The sequence below is a fragment of the Clarias gariepinus genome, chromosome 23 (assembly GCF_024256425.1).
Source record: "Clarias gariepinus isolate MV-2021 ecotype Netherlands chromosome 23, CGAR_prim_01v2, whole genome shotgun sequence".
NCBI classification, from domain to species: Eukaryota; Metazoa; Chordata; class Actinopteri; order Siluriformes; family Clariidae; genus Clarias; species Clarias gariepinus.
In genome coordinates this window covers 17,004,091-17,028,786 of record NC_071122.1, presented here as the reverse complement: position 1 = coordinate 17,028,786, position 24,696 = coordinate 17,004,091, and the positions used below count along the sequence as shown (strand labels likewise).

Here is a 24,696-nt window from a genome sequence, read left to right as displayed (position 1 = left end):
ACAAAAAAAGGTTAATTTGATGCATGAAAAGTGTCTATAGTGCATAACATCATTTCATACAATTGAACAGAAAGGCAAAGAAAAGAACAGAAGCTTAAGAAGATTTTTAAAACAAACCAGTTAATACATATTAAATAAAGAAATAAAAAAATCTACAAAATGTATGTATATAAAATGACCAAGTCTGGGCTGAACTCAGTGCCTCACTCTTACTTCAATGTGCTTATCAAGAAAGCTTTTCTCCCATGAGCAGCTTATTATCCTCATCAGAAACATTGCCATGACCAATTATTTAACCGGCCGTTAATCCTGCTGGTGTCCTGTGGTGAGCATTTCCTTGAAATATCTAAAAGGAGACTAGCCCTGGTCATTTTCCATACAACAGCTCTGTTCTTCAAATCACAGGTTTACTTGTGCGATCGCTCTAAGACTGGTTTCTATAGTGACAACCCGTCCATGAGGACTTGCATGGCAGTTGCTTCACATTAAACTAAGGCTTATATTCAAAGGATTACAAGTAGTGCTAGTAACAAAGAAAAACAGCATAATTGGTTGAATTTGTTCATGTGATATTTATAGAAGAGTGTCGGAGCTTTGTAAAAGTTCAGCGATTTTCTGGTTTGTCTCCAACATGCCAAGCTGTGTCTTATTAACGTTAAGAAGGCAAGTGAGGTTTACAGCTGCGCCATTTAAGTGATTGCAGGAATTAACATGTTTCATAGACATTCCACAACAGTGAATGTAACTCTGCTCACTATCCACTTTATTATGAACACCTGTACACCTGCTGAACTAAACAGAATGGTGTGAAATACAAAAAACATCCCGAGGGTTGTTTAGCCAAGTTCTAACTTTCGGGTCAGAAAGGTCAACGCAGACCGGTTTAAGCTGACAGGAAAACTCCTGTATTTCAAATGAGCACTCTTTATAACCATGCTAAGAAAAAAAAATGAAGCAACATTGTTTAGAGTCAGATCAGTTTCATAATTCATAAATAAGGCAGTAGTGGGAGGGTTGAGCAAGGCCCCTTAACCCTATCTCCTGAAGGAGTGTTGTATCTTGTGTGACCGTGTGCTCAGACCCCACTTCCTAATAATGATGGGAAGTTTGAATCATTTTAGTGATTCGGTTCTTTGAATCTCGTTCATCAAAATGAACGAATCTTTTTTTTTTGCCTCATTTAGTTCATTTCATTCTTTTAATCAGAAATAAAATATAATGTTGCATTTTTAATAAAAAGACCCCCCCAACACGTCCACATAAACCAATTTTGGCTATAGTTCCAAGTAACCAAAATATTACAATGCAGCCAAGGACATATTATAATAAACAGAATGAGCAGCTCACCTCTCATATCTTCTAGTACGAGTCGTTCGTTCTTTTGAATCTATTGCACCGCATAGCGTCTATGGGAGTCACGTGACAAAGGAACGAACGACTCGGGACTTGAAGACTCAAAGGTAACTATTCAATTCTGTTTCCGGTACATAACCTACGGAGGTTTTGCGATGCTTTGCGCATGCGCGCTCAGTAGAAAATGAACGAATCACTATCCGAGACTACTTGTTCCTCTGAGTCACGCTAAAGATTCATTCAAAAAGAACGAATCATTCATGAATGACCCATCACTACTTCCTAACTGGGATATGCGACAAAATCATTTCAGGTGCACGTGACAATTAATTGAATCTATTTCTATGAATGCATTTTGTGATTATATTCCTTTACAGACTGATGAATCTGCATTTACAAACTGATTTACAAATGCATTTTTTTTTTCAATTTCATGTAAATTAGGTGAAAATCTGATAAGCTTGTTGCAGTGGTGGAAGATTACATACAGCAAAGGAAATATGTCACAGTCAGTGATGTTGCAAACACACTGCACATAAAGTATGTAAAGCAGTGTAGTCACATTTAGTCATACCTTTGGAATTTATGTTCATGTAGCTGAAATTGTAGGAAAAAATCTGATAGCCTGCAGGGAATTCCCATTTGAAAAAAAAAATGCTTTGTGAATCTAAGCGCATCAGGGAAGCCTCAAATATCCAATATCCACGCACAAATGCAGGGATGTTCACGAATGTCGAGCGGTTTCTAAATGCAGATTCTTCCGTCTGTAAATACATGTAATCACAAAATAGGTTTATCAACCGTGTTTGTGCATTTATTTGTGAATTATGAAACTGATCTGACTCCATAACGTTGTGTTCAGACGCAGAGAAATAGAAAGTCTAGTTTAGTTTTCCATCTTTAACTGTCCAGCCATCTTTCATGAACGTCCACTAAAACAATGTACTACAGTTACCACTGTGAGCCAGAATAACTAGACTTACAAAATCAATAATTGCGAGTCATATCTAGATTAAATTAAATTGAATCAACGATTTAGGATCCCTAAAACAAGGATACTGAATAAGAAATACTGCAGCTCTCTCTCTCACCAGGATCTTGGTGGTGTAGGCCGAGTTGATGGAGATGCTATTAACCATGAGCTCCAGAGTCTCAGGTTTGATGGCCTCGGGCTCCGGAACCTTTTTGTAGTGTGTGTCACCTATGTAGGCCTGCACTACGGTCATGCGGTTCATGGTGAGTGTGCCGGTCTTGTCAGAACAGATGGCTGTGGCGTTGCCCATGGTCTCGCAGGCATCCAGGTGCCTCACCAGGTTGTTGTCCTTCATCATTTTCTGTTAAGAGGAAAAAAAAACAGAATGTGACCCAGTTTGAGCAGAAAGATGGCCCTTGGTAGCAGATTCGATTACAGGTGGGTCGATGAGTTAGTCATGATACACACTTTATGTAGTTAATGTAGCGGTGCCTTCAGTCAATATGCATTAAAAATGTAAGTGAACATGACATGACCAGTTAACTTCAATCACACTTGGAAACCTTCTATATTTGGGTTGCACGCTTAACCTTAAGTAGTAACTGTAGTCATGTGAGTAACGGTCAACATAGAAGTTTTTATATGGGCACAAATTTCACATATACTGTATACAATAGACATAAAGATTACATCAGTAGCTAGCTGACCAGATACAGTAGCTTCCAGGAACAGGCATTTGGGATGGCACGAGCGCTTTTCACTTTACACTTTTCATATGTGTCTGAGATTTCCTGAGCTCATTGCAGATGATGAATTATTTAGGAAACCCAGAGAACCTGGCTCATCTGTTGGGTTGCTGTTCGGCCTTAAACCTCGTTTACAGCTGGGTTTTTACAGCTTCTTCGATTACTTTCTACAGTTTCGTGGGCAGCTGCTTCAAGGAGTTAAATTTCTTTATAATATCCTGGGGAGAAAACGATGCCGTTGACAAGAGTACATTTCCCATTCAAAACCATGCATGATCAACGTGTCTGAGAAAGAGCTATTTTTTGACATACTCTTTCTGGAAGCCTGTTACAGTAGCTCTATTTATCTATCCATCTATGACCATTTTGACTATAATTTTAAAAAATAATAATAATAATGAGAATGAAACTTATGAATCGTTAAGCTTAATAATGATCTTAATTACTGTATAACAACTAAATTTTATCTGACTCTAATGTGGACGAGTCTCTCCTCTGAAACGGCACGAATGCGCACATCGACACGTCTCTGCTCACTGGCTTAAAGCACGTCATACATTCGTGTGACCACTCATTCATTTTAAATAACGGATGCAAGTTTAATAAAAAATATGCTTGAGTGTGTATTCCGAAGCTCTTGAAATGTCTGCAATTATAAAATGCACCGCCTCAATACCCGCCTATCATGTGTTCATGTCACATCAGACACTAGGCGCACTACTGTACAGTAACAGGGCTAAGAGATTCCACAGAGCTGATCACGTCCTAGGACTAGGAAATGAGTGGTTAGTTTCTATGGAAATCTTATGCAACCACATAGAAAGTTACATGACGCTGCTATTTATTATGCGGGAAATGTCTAAGAGGCATGCATTAAGTCAAAACCCAGACATTCTACTTTTAATCACTTTAATAGTAAGATGGACCTCACCACATTTTTGGCCAGTGAAATGGGCATCGTTTATCAAGCTGATGTGAACTAATTTAATCGCAGGAGCATTAAGGCAAACCATATTCATATCCACTGAAAATCTGATTAATGATGTATTCTGAGGAAGGTCTTGTCCATTGAAGTTCATGTAAATCTACAGGCGAGACTGTGAAACTTTGACCGGTATGATACAAATCACGCCTGCTGGAATTTTATGTACTGACCACACTGGCTATTACACACAGTTTAATGAAAGATTGTAAAACTCTTCGTAAGATTTTACCCAAAATAACTACATACATAAAAACAAATACAGTGGTACCTTGACGTATGAACACCCCGCTTTAAGAATTTTCGACTGAAATTGTTCAAGAAATTTGACTTGGCATACGAAGCATTTTTGATATACGAGCTACCAAGCTGAGCAGAATTAAACGCCAGCTTAAGCCTCATGTTACTCTTGTTCGAGTCAGTGAAAAGCCAACCAGAGCAAGTTTACATGTTTTTTTTTTGTTTTGTTTTTTGCAAGACGCAAGGATGGTAGCCAGAAGAAAAGGGAGCCACCTTCAGTTTCCTTTTCAAAGCAGCTGGTGCCGAGAGAAATCATACATTATGCTTAAGTGAGGTTTAAAAATATGATTATAGTGTTGGAAATGGGGTAATATTTGTAACATTTTTTAGGGGAATAGAACAGATTCCATGCATTTTCATTATTTCCTATGGGAAAATGTGTTTCGCAGTATAAAATTTTGCCTTTAGAACTCCTCAGGCCTCTAGGACGGGTTACACAAGGTACTACTGTAAGTCTAATCTCACATGTAACATAAAACAAATGTGTCGATGTATAGAAGAAGAAATTTAGCCGACATGCTGCAATGCCTCTCCATGTCTACGCTCCTTCACAGCTAAATATCTTCATTTTTGTTGTTTAGCCCTCTGTGCAGGGCTCCAGACAAACATTAATCTTTAGAAGCCTTTGGCACCTAAAACTAAAATATTTAGAAGCTGAACCAACATTTTACGAGCCACAATATAGGAATTTTTATCATATAACCAAGCAAACTGATGCAGCCACTCTGCCATGGGTATAAGGAACTTAACTAGCTGTGTCTTACTAGCATTATCTGATAAAGAGGACTGAACACAGCTGCGATGAATATACATTGGTCGGCTCAGTCTCTGGATCAGTGGCATAGCCAGGTTTGAATGGGCACGCAGTGAAGTCAAAGATTTTTGTTTTCGTGTCAGCTTGGTTACCCCTATTAGTTAGCACTGCACTGAAAGTTTAAAAAAAATTATCAATAATAAAAAATATGTTGAAAGCAGCCACCAAAACAGGTCTCAAATAAAAACGCTAGGCACACTGGCGACGGTTTCAGTCACCCCCTGAAGCCTTGTCTGTGTTTGTGTGTTTGTGTTTCGCAGGTGACAACATTTTTGTGTGTTGAGTTTACACACAACCGTACTAAAAGTTCGAAAAAAATCGGTACTGACAATAAAAAAAACAACATTAATGCGTCGCTTTTGTTTCGGCTCACCTTCACGGAGTAGGCGAGAGAGATAGTGACGGCGAGCGGAAGCCCTTCAGGAACTGCGACCACCAGCACGGTGACACCGATGATGAAGAACTTGACGAAGTATTGAATGTAGATGGGTGTGCATTCGGCCTTCCACTCTCGCCCCTGCACCCCGAACGTATCGATTACAAAGTATAAGATGAGGATGATGACGGTTACAGCAGACATGATGAGACCTGCGAAGAAGACAAGCAGTTTAAAGGACAGTACAGCCCTCGGGGGGGGGGATGCAATAAGCAGGAAGTTGTGTTCACAGACTACTACTTTGTTTTTAGCCTGGATAATAACAGCTGTGCGCCATCTGAATCAGATTTTATTAAGACATGTTGAAAAAAGTGAGACTTATGTGGAGCGCGGCCCGGAGACGCGGGCCTGTTTTTATGCTCGTTGACATTGTTTCTTTACACAGCAAGTTAAATAAATGCTCTGATCCATGGGAGAGCATGACAAATGAACCCGTTCGCCGAGTTTGTGTGTTCATGGTAATGACAACAAGCAGTCGGTTCGTGTATAACCTCTGAGGAACTAATTAATATAAATATTCTGTGTAGTACAGAATAGCAGGAGAGGCTGTATTCGGGCCAACTCTCGTCTTGCTGGGAAGCAATCGTTATGTTAAATGTAATTCTACTCTCGTGAAGGTCCACTTGTATCCAAAAAAAGAAAAGAAAAAAATCCACCTGGAACATCTCTGGATGATATAATTGTATTAGGTTGATTATAAATCAGTTTTGGTTTAAATTCCCGGACCTGCTTTTCCGATCTGCACGGCCAATCTGGTCAGCTTGCCCTGCAGCACGGACTTCTCCTTTTTGGTGACGTTGACCTTCTTCACTTCTTTCTCCTCTTTCTCCTCGCATTCAGCTGCCTCCTCACTCTTCAGAGGTTGGATCTCCAGAGCGATGCCATCCTGGGTCTTAGCTGGAGGAGAAAGCAATGGGAATGAAGGAAGAGCATGCAAAAAGAAAATTAAAGAAAATTAAAATTTAAAAACAACCAAACAACAATATATTTAAAAAAAAAAAAAAAAAAAAAAAGGAGGGATGAAGGGCAGAGGGGAAAAAAGTGGAAAGTTCAGTGATAGGTAGAAGTCAAAGCCAAGAACATTTTCTCTCTTTATTTTTATTCTTTCTTTCTTTCTTTCTTTCTTTTTTTTAAAGTTAGTGGATATTATTAATGGAATGACTCAGATCTGGCTTGGAACAAGCTGTTATTAAAGCAAGTTACTTCCGCACATGAATGGAATATTAAAGAAAGGCAAAGTCATAAATTCAAAGCACAAAACTATACATTTCTATTAACGCTGCTTTGTATTTATAACACTAATGATCAATGATATGACTGGTGAGACCATCTTTGCAGAACAAACAGCATTCTACGTATGTGGACTGGATATACTGTACATACACAATATTTATGTTTTTTTTATTTTTGAAACATCTACACTTTCTTTAAAATTCAAAATTGCTAAATCTTTCAAAACGAGCACATTTTAACTGAATTCTGACTGCATTTTACAGGTTTAGTCTGCTCTGGAGATGGCATTTCTAACACTGTGTCTGTTTACTGTGGAATGACTTTCCACGACTCATCAACTCTAGACTTACACTATTGGGTGACTCAGCACTGCCTCATTTAACCCAACCGAATTATTCACTTTTCTAGACTGATATTGGGGACCAGGCACCGAAAGAAAGACAGATAGGATCAGGGTAAAACCCCTTTCACGGGAACACTTATCGCTGTATCTTGGAGTTTGACTGTCATAACTCAATTATTTCTCAGACAGACCTATTGCATTACTGGACCTCTGACTAAAATAGAAGCATAATGGGATCTAAGATCCAATTCAGGCTTTTTGCTATGGTCAACCACTGATCCCGCCCCCCCAATTTCCTGCCTATCGTTGCCGCGAGGGCTGCTGGATAACCCGAGGCCCCTGGACGGCGGTGTAAAATTATCCTGGGACGTCATTTCCAATACTGAAATGGTAGCAGATGAAAAGTAACGAGGTCCAAGTAAAACAAGGCACTTAAAAGCAAATACAAGGCACCCAGGATTCTGAGACTTACGGGACTGACAGGACGCATGACGAGGGGGGGAAGGGGGGCGTGTGTGTTACAGACTCAACATAATTCAGACTCGATAAATTTAAAAAAATGATCAGAAAAAAAAAAATAACACATGACTCGATATACAGTAAGCACAAAACGACGAAGAGGAAGAAAAAGTTGAATATCTGAAGATTTTGTTTTAAGAATTTCTTTTAACTAATGCAGAGAAAAGAGAGAGAGAAAGAAAGAGAGAAAGAAATACATAGAGAGAAAGAAAGAAAGAGAGAAAGAGAGAGAGAGAGGCAGAATAATCACACAGTGACTGTGGAATACAGTGTACGAGACAGCATGGGTTCCTGAGCACACCCTGGAAGGAGGCAACAGTGAGACACACAAAAACAACAACAAAAAAAACAAACAAAACAAGAAATTGATGACGATTTACAGCCCACCGATTTGGCAAAGAGTGCAACTCCCACTCGGCCGACCCCAGAGCTGTGACTGAGAATTTACAGAAATAAAAAAAAAAAAAAAAAAGGAATGCAGTCTTTACACTGACTGAGAGGCGTGCAAGCCTGAGAACTGTGAGAGCAATAACACTGTACTGCTTGTCTGACTCTCTGCTACAGTACGCGAGTCATACGAATGTTTCGTCAGGCAGGGAGTGGGTGGAGCCAGAGCAGGGTGGATACACCCTTTTACCCCTGCATAATCTTTGATACACACTTCAGAAGCGTGGGCTAATCGCTTCACGCATGTCTGGTCTACTCCATTTCTAAGCATGTGGGAGTTTCCCTATTCCTGGAAGACGGTAGTAGGTGTTCAGCGCTGCTGACGCCCAAGACGGGGTCGGAGGTCAGAGTGAGGCTTTAAATTTAAAAATGAGATAATAGTCAGTCTTGACTGCTGGACCTTAAAAACAGATGCTTGTTTTGCTTTTTTTTTTTTTTTGTCACAAATGATGCCTTCGGTGGAAAAGTCCACTTTGAACTACACTGAATATGTCGAGCGGTGATGCATTTGGTGATTCTGGAGCTGACTGGTTGGTTGAAGCGCAGGATAAGGCCCAGCTCTGCTGCAGCAGATGAGAGTTGCACTCTTTCACAGGTAAAGCAAGGCGGGAAGAAGCTCCCATAGGTTCAGCAGGAAGAGAGTCAAAGCAACAGCGTGAAAGAAAGGGGAAAAAGAGAGAGAGAGAGAGAGAGAGAGAGAGAGAGAGAGTACAAGCCACAGATAGATAGAGAAAGAGAGAGAGGTGAGTGAGTGAGATTAACACGAGACTCCAAGACTTGTCGCTGAATGGGAGGGGAAGGGGGGGAAGGGGGTGGGGTTAGGGGTTACCTTTGTTGCGATTTTCAGGGGCTCCTTGTTTTTTACCTGTTCAGAACGAGAGAGAGAGGGCGGAGGACTGATATATAACATGGATTAAAAGTAAATGAACCAGACACAAATCAAAAAGAAAACAAAAGGATTCAAAAAACAGGATCGAAAGAAATTAATACAACTTCACACGTGTGAGCGCGGGCTAAAATGTGTCATCTCAAGAAATAACAGTCAATGCTCTTCACTTTTCATTAGTCACAGGCATTGTGCTTTCGGGACAGATTATAGTCATAGATCTCTTCGTTTACAGGACTGAGAGTTGTACTGACTGATGTCTAGCTCTGGATGCATCAGCCAGGAATTGTATAATTGTTAACGCTAATGTGATAAAAATGTATAAAGCAGGCGAAAGTCTCAATAGATTTAGGATGTGCTGCTACAATGCAATGATGCAGCAGTGTAATATTTGGCTTAAGATATCACAGATATTAAGATACTGCTTGAGAGCTGGCTTTCAAATGTTTAAGGGATATTTTTTCGACATGCAAAGGTGCCAACATTGCTAACATGCAACTCCTAGCAGTTGAAAAAATTTTATAAAAAACACCCAAAACTACATTTTACCTCAAAACGACTTCATTTGCTTCTAACTTGACTTGACACAAAGCTTTGTTGCATTGAATCATTAGATTTGATTTAACTTCATTGACTGTGTGTGAAGCCCATGCTTAAAATGTTGTTTATCAGAAAACAGTAATAATAAAAAGCCCTAATTGATAAAGATGCACCGATCGACCAGGAGGTGAAAGGAATTGACTGATCGGCTTTGTGTGTCTCCAATTCCGTACCGATCCCATTCATACTCCCGGGTGGCGCAACAGAAAGCGCGTGCGAGTTCGGATCCTGCTGCAGCCACCCGTAACTAGGAGTCTAGGAAGCAGATTGGTTCTGCTTTCAGGGGAGAGCTGGCACACTTGCACTCTTGCAACAACCAATACGTTTACACAGATAGCGCTTTCCTCTCGCCCCCTAAATGGTGCGTGGGCAGTCACATGTCCCACAGGAAGGATGTGACAGCTTGGTCGGCTCATGCTGTCAATTACAGTTCTTAAAACAGGAGGAAAATCAGAATCGCCAAATCAAATTTTTTTTTTTTTAAATAGGGGGAAAAAATTAGATCGGTGCATCTCTAGTGTTTAACGCTGGGCTTATAAGACAAGACAGAGGGAAACATGGGAGAGAAAACTCATACACCCATTGGAAATGAAATCCAGCAGGTATGGAGCGATGCTAATGCTCGGGTAGATGTGTGTGTGCGCGCTGTTTTGACATGAGTATAGTTACGCAGAACTTTGAAACTTTAGTTAAATGGACACCTGACTGCATTTTTACTCCTGCTCACTTATTTCTTCTGGAAGTGTGTTCTGTTCAGCTCTCATTATTAAACGACACATTTTAGAACAACAGGCTTCCCGAGTATCTCGCCTTAGAAATGACACGTTCGGCCCAGCAAAGATGAGGAATGTAAATCTGACCAAGAAAACCAGTTAAGTTAAATCAAAATACACCAAAAAATAAAAAATAAACAACTAAACAAAAAAAAAATTAAGGGATTAGTTTAATGTGAATTAAAACAAAGAGGGAGAAGTTACTGATCTCCACTGACACATTCTTCATCTTGATCTTTTCTTCAAGCATCTCTTGTGATGATTGATCCTAGTAGTAGGTTAGTAATGAGTTCTCGGATGGGCAGAAATTAAACTGAATGAGATATCACTCAAAATGCCTCTTACCTCGGAGGGGTTAAGATGAGAAGGCTATTGCCCATGGGGTATTTTGAAGGGAAAGGTCGGGGGTGATTTGGCTGGTTTCTACTGATACAAAGGTGATGAACAATGTGACAACTTACCTTTCTTGACCTTTTTCTCTTCCTCCTCACCACCAGCTCCAAGCAGAGTGAGAATAATTCCAGTCTGGGAGTTCACACCAATGGCGGTGACCACCATCCTCCCAGATCCCTCCATCACATGAGTTCCTAAAGAAGGTCACGTTTGAATGTAATGTCAAATCTAAAACTTACAAGGCAAGCAATTACAGCAGTTTTAAGGGTTACAAGCTAATGACGACCACTCTTGGGTCTATTGGGTCTACGGACTTGGGGTTGGATTGATTAATTTAATTTAAAATTGTAGAGCACATTTAATAGCAGACATTGGCAATAATTATAGTCCTATAGTGCAAGCCTGGATGTAAATTTACACCCTAGATGAACAAGTCAGAGGTGACGGGGGGGAAAAAAAACGTGAGGGAGAAACCTTAAGAGGAACCAGACTCAAAAGAGAATTCTCCCACTTCTGGGTAACATCAGATAGTGGGATTATGAATCACAACAGTATGAGTATAACCTGAAATGAATACCGAACCACATACGGTACTTATTTACATCAGCAGGTTCGATTACTGATTAAACCAGAAGTTCTTAGGTTAAAAGTTGTACTTCACAGGTTTTTGAAAAACTCCATGTAGAAAAAGTGTTAAGATGTGACTCTTCGATGTGAGCAGCCGAAAGTACAACAACGTTTCAATGTTTTTTTTTTTTTTTTTTTTTAAATCTAACTAGCACTACTGTAGCTAGCAGACTCCGCTTTAGCTAAAACAGTTTATGTCAAACTGGTTGCCTTTAAACTGTGCAAACATTTCTGGAATGATGGACATGGTCTGAGATGCTTGAAACCATGGTCAGGCTATAGAGTCCGATTCTTAGTTGACAAAGAGTGAAGATTTTCAGTGAAGGTGTTATATTTCTAAAAATAATAATAATAGTAAATCATTTTAATTATGCTAATATTTACAATATTTAATTCTATGTCTTTAGGACCCAGGGGAGTGAGGCGAAATTCAGCAAATCAGATTTTTTTCTGAATACTTTCTCAAGGGGAAGGTTTCAAATTTGGACCTATTGCTCCTATGTAGTAACATGCAGTTTATTTTGCATAAAATAGCTTATTTACACGTAGTGTCTCTTATTATATCACAATTACAACATAAGAGTTTTTGTAGTTAGTGAGCCGTGTTTAATGTTAGACTCGTCTTTGTTAACTTTCTAATAGTGGACAGCTAAGGGATTAATCCATGGACCTTTTTTTTTTTGGTTCTTTTTAATATAATCTGGTGTAGTATGGGATCCCACAAGGCTCTATTTTAGGCTCTCTTCATTCTCTCTTCATAATATTATGACATTTATTATTTTATATGGGAATAAAAAAGTTGTCCGATGCATTTATCAAATTATTTTATTTATCTGCAGAAACCACTTTATCCCAATCAAGGTTTGATTCAGGAAGACAGAATTAACTTTGTCCGAGAATTAAAAATAACTGAACTGAAAGGAACTGAAAGGATTGGTCAAAGTCTGAAAAGGATGTGCGAGTGCTGGTCTAACAACACTACAAAATGATTTACTCCACAAAGCAGTTCACTTTGTCCAGGCAAGTTTGACCAGCTGAACTGGTTGAAAATGCTTTCTTGCATGCAGTACATCACTCCAAAGCAATGAAATAGTGCTATAGAGGACATTATGAATGCTAGGTCTAAGTGTTCATTAAAATGCAGATGAGCAACATGCTTGGTTAACCTAGCCTATTTATCGTTCTTAGATCTTTTATCTCATTAAATGCCGTCTTTGTGATTTGTAGTACTTTTCATGCTTTCTTGATTTATTTATAAGGGACTGTAGTTAATTTCATTAACATATCCATAGTTAATAATTTTTACCAAGTACGTTAGTTATTAATTATCGAATTACAGTATTGAACAATTTAATATTTTGGGATTTGGAATGCCACTGTAGCACTAGGCGCTATTAAAAGTAATGCTTTTTGAATATGTGATATTGTAATAAACCATCAACTACAATATTGGTTTGGATGACTATCACACTATAAATATTCCATACTCTACAATCCCTAATGTACATAGGCAAAACAACCCGAAACTAACAGATAGTTACCAGACATTAGCATCGGGTCTTTCTCAAGAGACTTCTTTACTTGATCTGACTCTCCGGTCAGAGAGCTCTCATCGATCTTCAGGTCATTGCCTTGGATCAGAATCCCATCAGCGGGGAGAAGGTCACCTGAGGACACACACAGGATGATGAGTCTTGTGCTTTACTGTTGCACAATAACAGCTCAACTCACTCATGCAGTCTTAACAATTTCAAAATATCAAATCTAATGATTTTTCCCCTCTTTTTTTTTTGCTTTGAAATCCTCCTACACAGGTGAAAAAAACACACACATCCGCACACACTTATTATGTTCATTAGCGAATGGGTTATGCTGTATATAAAATGAGGGAACATAACGGTTAAAGAATGAGACTGAAGGCGAGAAACCATGGGAGAAAGAAAGTCAGAAACGTATTATGAAAAAAGCCAAAGAGAAAGATGAAGGAAGGAGAATGAGACTATAAAGGGGATATTAGATTGACAGAGATGCAGTAAGAGCGAGGCTGCTTGCTTTTGGCCACCATGGAGACGGTGCTCTCCTGTGGATCTCTTGTGACTCACTTATGCCTGCTAGCATGACTCATAACCGCGCCACGGCTGAAACAAGATCCTTAAACCGCCAGGCATATATAATCCGCTACTATTGCTCCTATGCAGCCCAAAGCTCATTTTAAAGATAAAAAATATTATATATATATATATATATATATATATATATATATATATATATATACACATACATTTTCCAAAAATGAGGACGGGATGCGAATGACTCGGAACTAAGTGTGATTTAGAAATGTCATAGCTTTTGCGACGCGCCAGAGGGAATGCTGTTTCCTGACACCGCTGACTTTCGCAACTGTTATGTAACCATGTGTATTATATAGAGCACGACCAAAAGGTTGTGAACTCAAGTCACAGAACTACCCCTGTCTCACTTGGAATGTATTCTGCCTTATTTCTAAATCCCTTGAAGAAGAAAATGTCTGCCAAACACACCTAAATGTTCTAGTACACCTGGAAATATGATTAAGAATGAGAAACTTTATGAACTCTGTAGCCGCACTACAACTTCAGACATTACGTTCTTCTCAAGTTACAGCATGTATCTTATATTTGAGCATTGCACAATGTCCTCCTCCTGTACCTTCAGTGGATTTATACACTCGGCTCTCTCTCTCATACACACACTGCGCTATCATCTCTTTCCTCTGACATTTCTTATTTTCCTTTTTCTTCACACTATGAAGTAACCAATTAAATTCTTAAAGTGTCGTCAAATATGGTCAGACAAAGATGATGAGTTGTTTAACTGATATGGTGAAGCTTTCTGTTTTGTTAAACATTTATGGAAGTCTCTGAGTCACGACATTATCAGAGACATTACCGAGTATTTAGAAGAATTTCTGGTTTCTTGGTAACTTGACGCAAATGAGAGACTGGTACAAGACCAACAGTCTCTGTTGTGGGACTAACTAATTTTTTACATAAGCTCAAAATCTCATCATACCGTATTTGATCTGTGCGATATCTCCAACGACGATCTCAGCCACTGGGATCTGGATCACTTGACCCTTGCGGATGACTGTGAACTTCTGCTCCTGCTCGATGCGACTCTGCAGCCCGCGGAACTGCTTCTCTTTGCTCCAGTCATTAAACGCCGTCACCAACACCACGATGATTACAGAAAACAAGATAGCAGCACCTTCGATCCAACCGGCCTGAGCTTCACCTTCATCCTCCACGCCACCAGCGGCCTGGCCACAAGCTGGAAGAAAGGAACAGTAACAAAAACACCGCATCACAAGACGTACAGAAGACGTTTTACTAAATACTACTTGCAAAATAAACATTTCGGTCATTAAAACTCAAAAGAGTATGGGGGTGAAAACATGTGCAAGGAAACCCACTCCATTCACAAGCAAAGTGTGTGCTGTATGAAACAACAAAAGAGGGAAAGTAGACTGCGAGAGCCTTCCAAAGTGCTAACCACCATTACACAGACATCCTTTTTTTGTTGAGTTTGTGGTGACTTCCAATGAAGCAAAGCTCTTTTGTTAGTACAGTTGATGGACCTCCATAAAAATTGTGCTTAAAAGCCACTACAAAGTACTTATAACATGCATAAACATAACCGACCACACCACACTGGAAGTGCGTGTACACAGACACACACACAGACACGCGCACGCACACACATACAACATAGCCATACTTTATAAAATTTACTTTAATTTCACTCTAACTTTGTTAGATTCAACATGAATGACCTCATTTTCTCAAGATAATTTTAAGGTAGCACTCGCGTCCTGAGCCAGATAGAGAAACTCAATTCTGCAACATGTACAACCTTTTGGGTAAAAGACCAAAAGTAGCTCAAGTGGTGGGATGATGCAAATCTTAAATGTAATAAGTTGCGACAGAACACTGTGCAGATTTGAGCATAAACAAACAAACAAACAAACAAACAGGAAAGACGCCCACAAACAAATATTTATCAGACAACAATTTGCTCTGAAGAAAACTGTAAAACTGTTCATTTTTACAAATCATGACTCTTTAAATATACATCACTTGGGTTTACTATTTGATTTGCACATCTGAAACTGTTAGTTTACTTAATGTCCTACTACCGTTTCAAAAGTAGCATGGAACTGGAATTGAAGTCTTTGCTCCAGTCCCAAATGAATCCCTCTGTCAGAAAAATGCCTTAAAAACATCTGGTTATGGGTTTATCCTCACTAAGAAGTCATTACACAGCAGTGTCTTCACACTGAGTACTTGGAATCTGCTGTATTCCACACGTACTCCGCTTACCCCTGCAAAGATAATGCTAATTCTTTGAAATTTGCGAGGGTTGCCATCAATTTCGTGTGCGCAACAAGCTACCCTGAACTGTTTCAATCCATCTTAGACGAGAGAAACACATAAAAAGTTAATCTTTCAAATACTGCAGCTAGTACATTCGAGAGCTACCAGAGCTGAACTGTTTTACAAATGTTAGTGTAGTGAGTAATGTAATAAAATTACAAGAGCAACTGCTAGCGAGCATTTTTGAGCATACCAACCACAACCCCCCACCCCCACCCCACCCGCGCCTTATTTTTATGCATTTCTTTTATATATATATAATTTCCCCCCATTTTCTCATTAGGCATCCTACCCAGGGTGTATCCCTACCTCACACCCAGCGTTCCCAAAACTGGTTCCAGATCTACCACGTCCCGGAACATGGATAAAGTACCTACTGAAGATTAATAAATTAATAAGTGATTAAATATATGAACACCTAGCTCTGCCGTTACCAGTAGCAGGGATGGGCAGGAAAATGTTTTGAGGCATTGCTCAAATAAAAATATTTAAATATTTAATCTGCTGCATGCAAACCTGAGAAATGACATGCATACATACACGCAAGATTAAAATGCTGTATACTGTACACCTCCATCATTTGTGAATGCACAGTCAATGCTGTTGCATAAAACTCACATTTGATCTGCTGTACAGATTTATTTGGGAAAACATTTAAGGGGGGCTACAGTATATAAATGACTGTAATTCTTAAAGGGTTAATTAATGTTTTTGTTTTGTGTTAAACGTTTGCAGTGAAGTTGAAAATCTACACTTGTTACTATCCAAATACTTATGGACCTTCTTCTCAACTTCTTTTGAGTGTAAATTTGATATGCAGTTTATCGCAACAATTGCGATGCCAAAAAAAGGTTTTATTTCTAATCTAGGAAATTGTTTTATTAGTCTATTAAATAACTACTAAATAATACTCAAAGTTGCAGCGGAACAGTATAATATTTTAAAAACTTGTAAATAATCATTTAAAAAAAACGTATAAATAGAGACCCATCCAAAACTAGTGGACTTGGACTAGTGGTGTATGGCTATATTCTAAAAAGAGTATAGTATAGACAATAAAATTCACATTGATATATTTTGATGTTGCGATATACGACTCTATTCTTCATCTCCCGTGTGCCACACTCTACGTCGCCCCACTGCACTCTCCCTTCGTGTTCGTGCATAAATCAGGTGTTAACATTTTGTGTCGCGATCTTTACTACGCCATCATGCTAGCGTTACGTAAAAAAAATGATAAAAACTGACAAACTGTATAACAGAGTGTTATACTTTGTGCTACAGAGCCTTAACAGCCAAAAATGTGCTCTGCAACAAATGAAAAAAGGTTTAACATACATTTTATGTTTTTTTTTTTGTTTTTTTGGACAACTCTGAGTGTTTTGTAGTCTACCTCAGTAGAAAATTACTTTTATCAGATTAGGTAAGCCTGCATTATTTTCATGTTTACATCGCACTGTGGACCTGTGCAATTATTTCATCGCAAATGCTGTTATTTATTACAGGGAATACACGCATACTGTAGTTGGGAATTTACGTAAGATTTGTCACTAATTTAAGTATTTGTTTCTTTTTTTTTTAAAAACAGAAATAATGAAATATCACACTTTAAATCACAATCATGTTGTGTGTCAAAATAACCAGAATGTGATTGTATTCTATTAAATCGTGCAGCCCTGTATTTAACTATTCTAATCATCTTGTTATTGTCGAGAACATATAAAGGAACATTCTCAGAGATGGGACTGGTTTTATTTAATATAGGCTGTTGTCATGTCCCCTTAATGCGAACATTCGAGTTATGAACTTTCGGTGATACAAACATGTGTTCGCGCATGTTCGATCGCAGAAGTTAGATCACATGTGCGGCGTACATTGCTTGTTCAACCATCGCGGTGATTCTTAAGAACGCCGTACTGATACAGTATATTTTGCGTAAAGCCAATTGTATCTGTATCCTAGTATTGCACCTAGACAATGTTTGTTGGACTAACAAACAAGCTCTTGGAACAAAACTCATTCATATGTAGGGGGCTTACTATAATGTGTTTTACTAAAAGTGTGACTTCGACTTACAACTAAACATTTATTCAATTTTGATACAATTGTTTATTAATATCCAGCCTAAAAATATCACCAACCCCTAACGGTATGGCTGTTTGCTTGACTACTTCATGAATTTTCTGTGTAGAAAAGGTTTTTTTAGCACTTTTGTCATGTTTAGTTCTGGCCCTTGTTCACATTTGTTTGTGTTCAAACTTAGTTCTAGAAACTTTCGCGGCACTTAAATTACTGTCAGCTCCTTTTATTAGCTTGTATTAGAATCTGCCTCTTTGGATAAAAGCTTCCAACAAATCAATAAATGCAAATGCAATTGTCTAACTTTGTAATTACCCCTAAGCTCAACACAATGCAAATGCTGAGAAGTCTGAATTGCTGCTGTTTTTCCCTCACCATTACTGTCATCTCCTTGTGGGTGGTAGAAGGACAGGCCCAAAGAAATGATGGCAGCTATCTCCAAGATGATGAGCGTGACGTCCTGCAATGCCTCCCACACCAGCTGCAGGAAGGTCTTGGGTTTTTTAGGCGGGATGAAGTTCCTCCCGAAGGCCGTGTGGCGCTTTTCCAAGTCCGCCGGGTTTCCAGAGAGCCCTGGAGGTCGAGAACAAATGGAGCGCTGTGAATGCTTTGTGCAAAACAATGCTAATTATAAACCAACTGCACAAAAGCTTGGAAAATAAAATGGCTGATCGAGATAAACTACCATCGTTTTCCATTGACAAAGCATAACAAAGGATTTCGTGAGAATGGAAAAGTACACATACTAAAACCATTTTTTTTTTTTAAGATCATCCTTAAGCATGTGCATACATATACTGTAGAAGTAAGTACATAGAACACAATAATCTTTGACAGGTAAACATGTATTTAACTTAATGCTTTTATTACAATACACACATCATGCTAAGTAAATGGTGGACATTTAATGACAATCATCTAGTGAAAGAACGTTAGTCAACCCTGTGAATGCTTTTTGCATGGATGGAAATCAGTCAGTGTTTCTTAAAGGAGAAGCTATATTTGGTCAACAGCCGATCCCTTGTTTTGCAAAGAATACTTAGTCCTCAATTTGCACAATACTAACGCTGATCATAAACGACAACGCCCACTGAAGTTTCCACTCACGTCTGTGTAAGCCAAGCGAACATAAAGCATTAACGGCAAGAATGGTTGCGGGTTGAGCCCAACCTAAACACGCCCTGTTCCACAGAGACAGTCCAACTGGGTGGATCATGCTCTGGAGCTGCAGCTGGATTTGATTTCGTATCGCATTCTATCGCACTTTCGGATGAGAGCATTGAGGCGTACGGGGAGAAAAGACTACAGGTGTGAGGGAAAAAAAAACAAGCTTTTTATAGCAGGAAAAATTCACAGTACCATCAGTCGGATCTCGCTCAGTGAGGCTCTTATTGAAAATGGATCTGCGTCCGTGTTCACGTACAGCTGCCTCATGAGGGTGTCCACTGTTAAACAGGCTTAACAAATAAAATAACTACATCCGGTCTAGAAGCTTTATCATGATCGTGCACATCATAACCCAAGCAGTCAGTGCAATCCATAGAATAATGCAGATGCAGATTAAAAGCTTCGCTTAAGGTTCACATCGAAAACAGTGAGAGGGGAAAAAAATGTGATCTTCATGGCTCTGACTGTGGCACGGTTGTTGGTGCCAGATGGGCTGATCTGAGCGTTTTAGAATCTGCTGCATTCCTTGGATTTCCACACACAACAGTTTGTAAAGTTGACACAGAATGGTGCGATGAACATACAGATAAACTTGCAGTGAGCAGCAGTAAGTCATGCTTTTGGGCTGGCAGAAGAAATGAACGGCCAAAACATGGTATTAGTGCCAAAAAGTGTCTCACCTAGGGGGAAAAATAAATTTTTAGATAGGATCATAAAACACCATTTTTCAGAATACTTAATGCTTCTTATCTCCAGATCAAGGTTTCGTTTTTTGTAAATGTGCATACACGTTTATATATATATATATAATTTTTTTTTTTTTTTTCAGTCAAATAAAAGAAAACACATTGGCTAAAAAATACAATTTTATATCCTTTTATGTAGTGTCTATGTATTTTTTATTTTATTTTAATCATGATCATAACTGTCATTCAGATAAAACTTTTAGATTTATTTATTTTTTTTATTTATTTAGAATTTATTCCATTTAGATTTCACATGAAAAAATGCTAAATTGTTAATATATCGCAACATTTTTTACATGGTTACGGACACTACAGATTTTTTTAAAGAGCATTTTTTTGCTCTTTAAAAGCTTTTACCAAAAAACATCCCTCATGCAAAGAACCGAGGTGGCTCTGGAATTTTAATGGTGTATGTGTTACAATACAATAGTTATTGGGCAGATTACAAAAACTGAAGCAATTTTAACCAATTAAAATTATAGATTCATATGTTTTGTGGCCACACAAAATGTGTGTCTAATTTGGAACATTTAAACTAAACCACTGTTAGAAATTTTGGGGAAAAAACAAAAAATAGATTCCTCCTCATTTAACACAGAATTTTAAGCAACAATTTTTTGTTCATGTCATGCGCATCCAATAAGCTTACACCAATTTTAGTATTAATAATCAAAGAAATATGAATAATTTGCATTTGAAATTATTATTGCTTGAAGCGAGACAGTATAGCGCTAAAAAACGGGCATTAAATCGGCAAGATTTAATTTTTAAAAAATAGTTTAAGGCCTTTAATTAGCCTTAAATAGGATTAAAATCATCTCTTCATAATGGCTCAAGTTAGCAACTTGAATTGTTTAGGAGGACGCACACGGACGGGCTTTAAAACATACAGTACTGTGTGTCTGTGGACAAGTGCGCTGAATTCATGATCCCTTCCAGACGCTCCCTTCCAAAAAAGCTGCATCACTTCCAGTCCGTAACTGTGCCAGGTGGGAAGTTGGAGAGAGAAACAAGATACCGTAGATAGATAGATAGAGAGAGAGAGAGAGAGAGAGAGAGAGAGAGAGAGAGAGAGAGAGAATAAGAGAGAAACCACTAAAGGGATATGTTTATAATGTCACAAGTATTTCCCTTCATGACACCCCTACACAAACATACACACACACCTTTAATTAACTCAGACATCTGATTGCTGGGAGCGTGTTATCACTTTGTAATTGTACCAACATTCCTCAAGGTCTCGCTTCTCTCCTCTTTTTTAGTTTTTCCTAATCAGATGGAGAACCTCAGTGGACACGCGACAGTTTCACTCCGTTCCAGAGCAACAGCAGGAGCAGGTCATCGCTGCGAGTAGGAGTGTGTGGGTGTGTGTGTGTGTGGAAGCAAAGTCACAGAAAACCAATCTCCAGCTCGCCCCTGACCTGGCTGCTTATTGCATGGCCTGCAGACAAAGCTGTGAATCAGCTAGGGCCGTGTGCGTGTAAGCATGAGCGGGTGTGTGTTTGAGTGTGTGTGCTGGAGAGAAAAATGCCATCGCACACTGTCCGCTTTGAGGTAATGCTTTTTCCCGCAGCAGTGTGGGTGGGAACATTTTTGTTTGTTTTATAATTATTAGCTTATTTTTTGGGAAATCTCTGCTGGTGCATAAGTAAACATTACAAACGAATGCAAAATGTATTCACAAGTGAATATTAGTAAGCACTAAGATATAAGATGTAAAAGAATAAATGAACCATGAAAAAGAAAAAGAATATGGTTCAAAAAAGCATCATCCATTAATCTCCCTCCCTCCCTTTGTGCTGATCCCTACATGCTTTATCGTCTCAGGGTCACACTCAAGGTGAGTTCATTTTTAGGGTTGAAGCTGTTTATCCATCACTTCTGTTGATGCAGTACTTCCTTATGCTCAACTTGGCTGCCTGCTGTCACTGATACGCTCTGTAATAAACACGAGACAACATCCTACTAATTGAGTAATCTTTATTTTCGCCAGGTTCTGCAAGTTAGCTAGAGCATAAGGGCGGAAGGTCAGAAGTAATTTCCACTATTTCCTCCCCCCTGTTACTTTCTTGCATATTAGTAACGTAAACGATGGCGAATAACTGCGGTGGCATAATTCGTATGTGCGCTGACAGATTTCTTTTTTTATTACGAGATCGGGCATTAAGGCGAAAGCATCAAGGGCCTCCCGGTGGAATAGCCGAGTCGAAGGCGGCACCTTAATGACAATGGATTCGTAGAGTTCCTCTGTGAGCTTTTCTTCTGCGCCTACGCGTCGCTTAGGAGAAGGGAAAAAAAAAAAATCCCCATCAAGAGTCCATGTCTGTATAAAAGATTGAATGGCAGCGAACACTAATATCAGGTTGAGATCAGGAAAAGACCATGGTGAAGCCAGAACATGACTGACATACTCCCCGCTCAGAAATTCTACCTGATCTGTATCCCATCCCTGTCAAACATTTGAGGAGAAACGACAGTCATAAATCAACAGCGGCCAAGAAGACACCTCTGTCCCTGTCACAAATCCCAGGGCTGAATGCAGATGAACCTCAGAGCAAGACTTGACAGTTTGTAGCCTTTTTTTTTAGCTTTGAGTATTGACTTAAGTAGTACAGAATGACCGCTATGAAACGTATTGTGCAAACACATTCTGTAGTTGAACTAACAGTTTCATCAGCTGTCAAATGTCCTACTTGTCTAAATAGAATTATGCTATTGTCTCTACCCAAAAGGAGGGACATGTTACTCTTAAACTTGGCTGAGAATACCACCCGCCCTTACATTGCCCTCTGAATGGGACGGTTTACTTCTGCAGTCCAACAATTGTGTTCTCTATAATGCAATGCAGAAGTGTTCGCTGTAATAACGTGCACACTGAACGCTGTGGCAAGACTTGTTATGCCGTCCCTGAGTAATCTCAGGATGTCTTACGTTATAGCCTATTTGGGCATTTATTTAACCACAAATCAAAACTGTGCAGAAAAACAACATGAGAGTAAAAACTGTATATAACCTCCTGCTACAATAACGCACTTACCCCAGCGTGTTTGGATTCCATCAAGGTAAAAAGTTCTCTCTGTAAGCTAGAGACATGATCGTACTGCCTGTTTCATGTCTGAAATCCTGGCCTCCCAGAAACTCCTTTAACAGATCAAACATGGAGATGGCTTAGAGCGAAGTCAGGACTCCAAGTGCTGTTTGTGAATGATTATGTGTATGGTTCCAACAGACAGATGCGTCTCTTCCGCACTTTGGCGCCAAGTTATCCGTGGATTTTTAAAGGTCAGGCGTTTCACTTGCTGAAAGGACTTGGGAACGATTGCAGCGAGCTCTAAACCACCTCAACGGGATCATCATTCACAGAGGTTTGGCCTTCTTTAAAGCGATTGCAACATTCAAATATTTCACTGCGACTAAGAATCTCATCACTGTACTCTGCTTTAAGGTCTTCTGTAAATGTCAATCAGTTTTATGCCTTCCTTTAGGGTTGACTCAAACATTGGTCAATTCTTAACTCAATCCTCATTGGGCAATTGGAAGCCCCAGTGTGCTTGACCAGTACCATGTCTTGGGGTCTGAAAACATAACTAGGGGTAGTGTACGGTAATAGCATACAGCATAGCAAGCTAGCAAAGTAGTTATGTGCAATAAAACAGACTATGGGCAGTACACGAACTCCTACTGAGTAGCAACTGGGTTTGTTTCCATTCTCTGGTTGTTGAACTTACCTCTCCGCTGGGTAACTGTGAATAAAAAACTACTAGCCGGGGCATGAGATTTGCTTGTGGCAGGAGCATGAGGTACTTATTTTCCCTGTCGTTTCCTTTAAAGGTGGTACGAACTAAAAATTTCCAGGAATTTGAGCAATTAGCACTTGTTGTACCATTAGTGAGGAACAATATGTGATCCGTCTTTTTCACATTCTGGACAAGGCTTACACACATTCCACCTTTAATTAGTCCCGAGGGTCATTAATTAGCTTGGAGGGTCCAACATGCAAACATTAATCTCAAACCATTTCTCCTAAAACATTGCCTTAAGGCGTCCCAATTAATCTTCCCCAGAGACTCGCGGCTTGGAGGTGTTGCTTTAGATTACATAAATTTGCTATTACAGGTGAGAAATTTTGACTTAACAAAGAATGAATCTCTTTAAGGTTGGTGCAAAGGAGGTAATGCCAAAAATGTAAAAATGTAATAATAATAAATAAATAAATAAACGGCGATAATCGGGCCCAAGCACCCTGCCCCATTCGCCTGCACCAGAATCCGATTGTCAGCACTTTTTGTGCATGTTGAGACCTCTAAAAATCCCTAAATGCTGAGAAGAAAAAATAATCCTTAGAAAAAACAAGAGGGCCCTTCACACCACGTTCAGACATCAGCGCTATCATAGCAATAACGATGATGTCATCATGTGTCATAGTGCTTGGGCCCTAAAAAGGCAACATTCTTGCAATAATGATGTTAGTGTACTGGTAAAAAAAATAGAAAAGACTGGTGACGGCGTTTAAAAACCTTCTTCCTCAAAACTATCAAAAATATATTTTTGAAATGATTAAGAAGCAAACAATCCTTGTGATTTAGGCTGTTTTTCCCTAGAGCTTGCACCACCTTTATGTTTCATCAGTGCCGGTTTTGCAAGTAAAATGTCAACATGATCAATTCTGCACCAAAGCAGCTCTGTGGTGTAAAAAAACAAAAACCAACAAAAAAAAATAATCCTGTGTACTTTTTTGCTTTACATGCAAGCTTGCACATTAACAGCAAATTCAGAAAGACATCAGAAAAAAGAAAGAGGTGGGTCTTATTGAACATCAGCTTGCTTCTGATTGGACACAGCATATGACTGGCTTAAAAAAATATTT

The 24,696-nt window shown here is 39.1% G+C and overlaps 1 protein-coding gene across 1 annotated transcript in view; it reads right to left on the bottom strand.

Annotated features, from left to right (window-relative positions):
• atp2b4 (ATPase plasma membrane Ca2+ transporting 4) overlaps positions 1–24,696 on the bottom strand; it is a 111,922-nt gene that overhangs the window by 31,713 nt on the left and 55,513 nt on the right. The window contains exons 3-10 of the mRNA XM_053483533.1: positions 18,292–18,489; positions 14,477–14,734; positions 12,967–13,092; positions 10,867–10,992; positions 8,976–9,011; positions 6,331–6,501; positions 5,542–5,756; positions 2,445–2,687 (exon numbers count right to left, since the gene is read on the bottom strand). Of these exons, the coding sequence (XP_053339508.1) occupies positions 2,445–2,687; positions 5,542–5,756; positions 6,331–6,501; positions 8,976–9,011; positions 10,867–10,992; positions 12,967–13,092; positions 14,477–14,734; positions 18,292–18,489 (1,373 nt within the window). The remainder of the gene's footprint in view (positions 1–2,444; positions 2,688–5,541; positions 5,757–6,330; positions 6,502–8,975; positions 9,012–10,866; positions 10,993–12,966; positions 13,093–14,476; positions 14,735–18,291; positions 18,490–24,696) is intronic.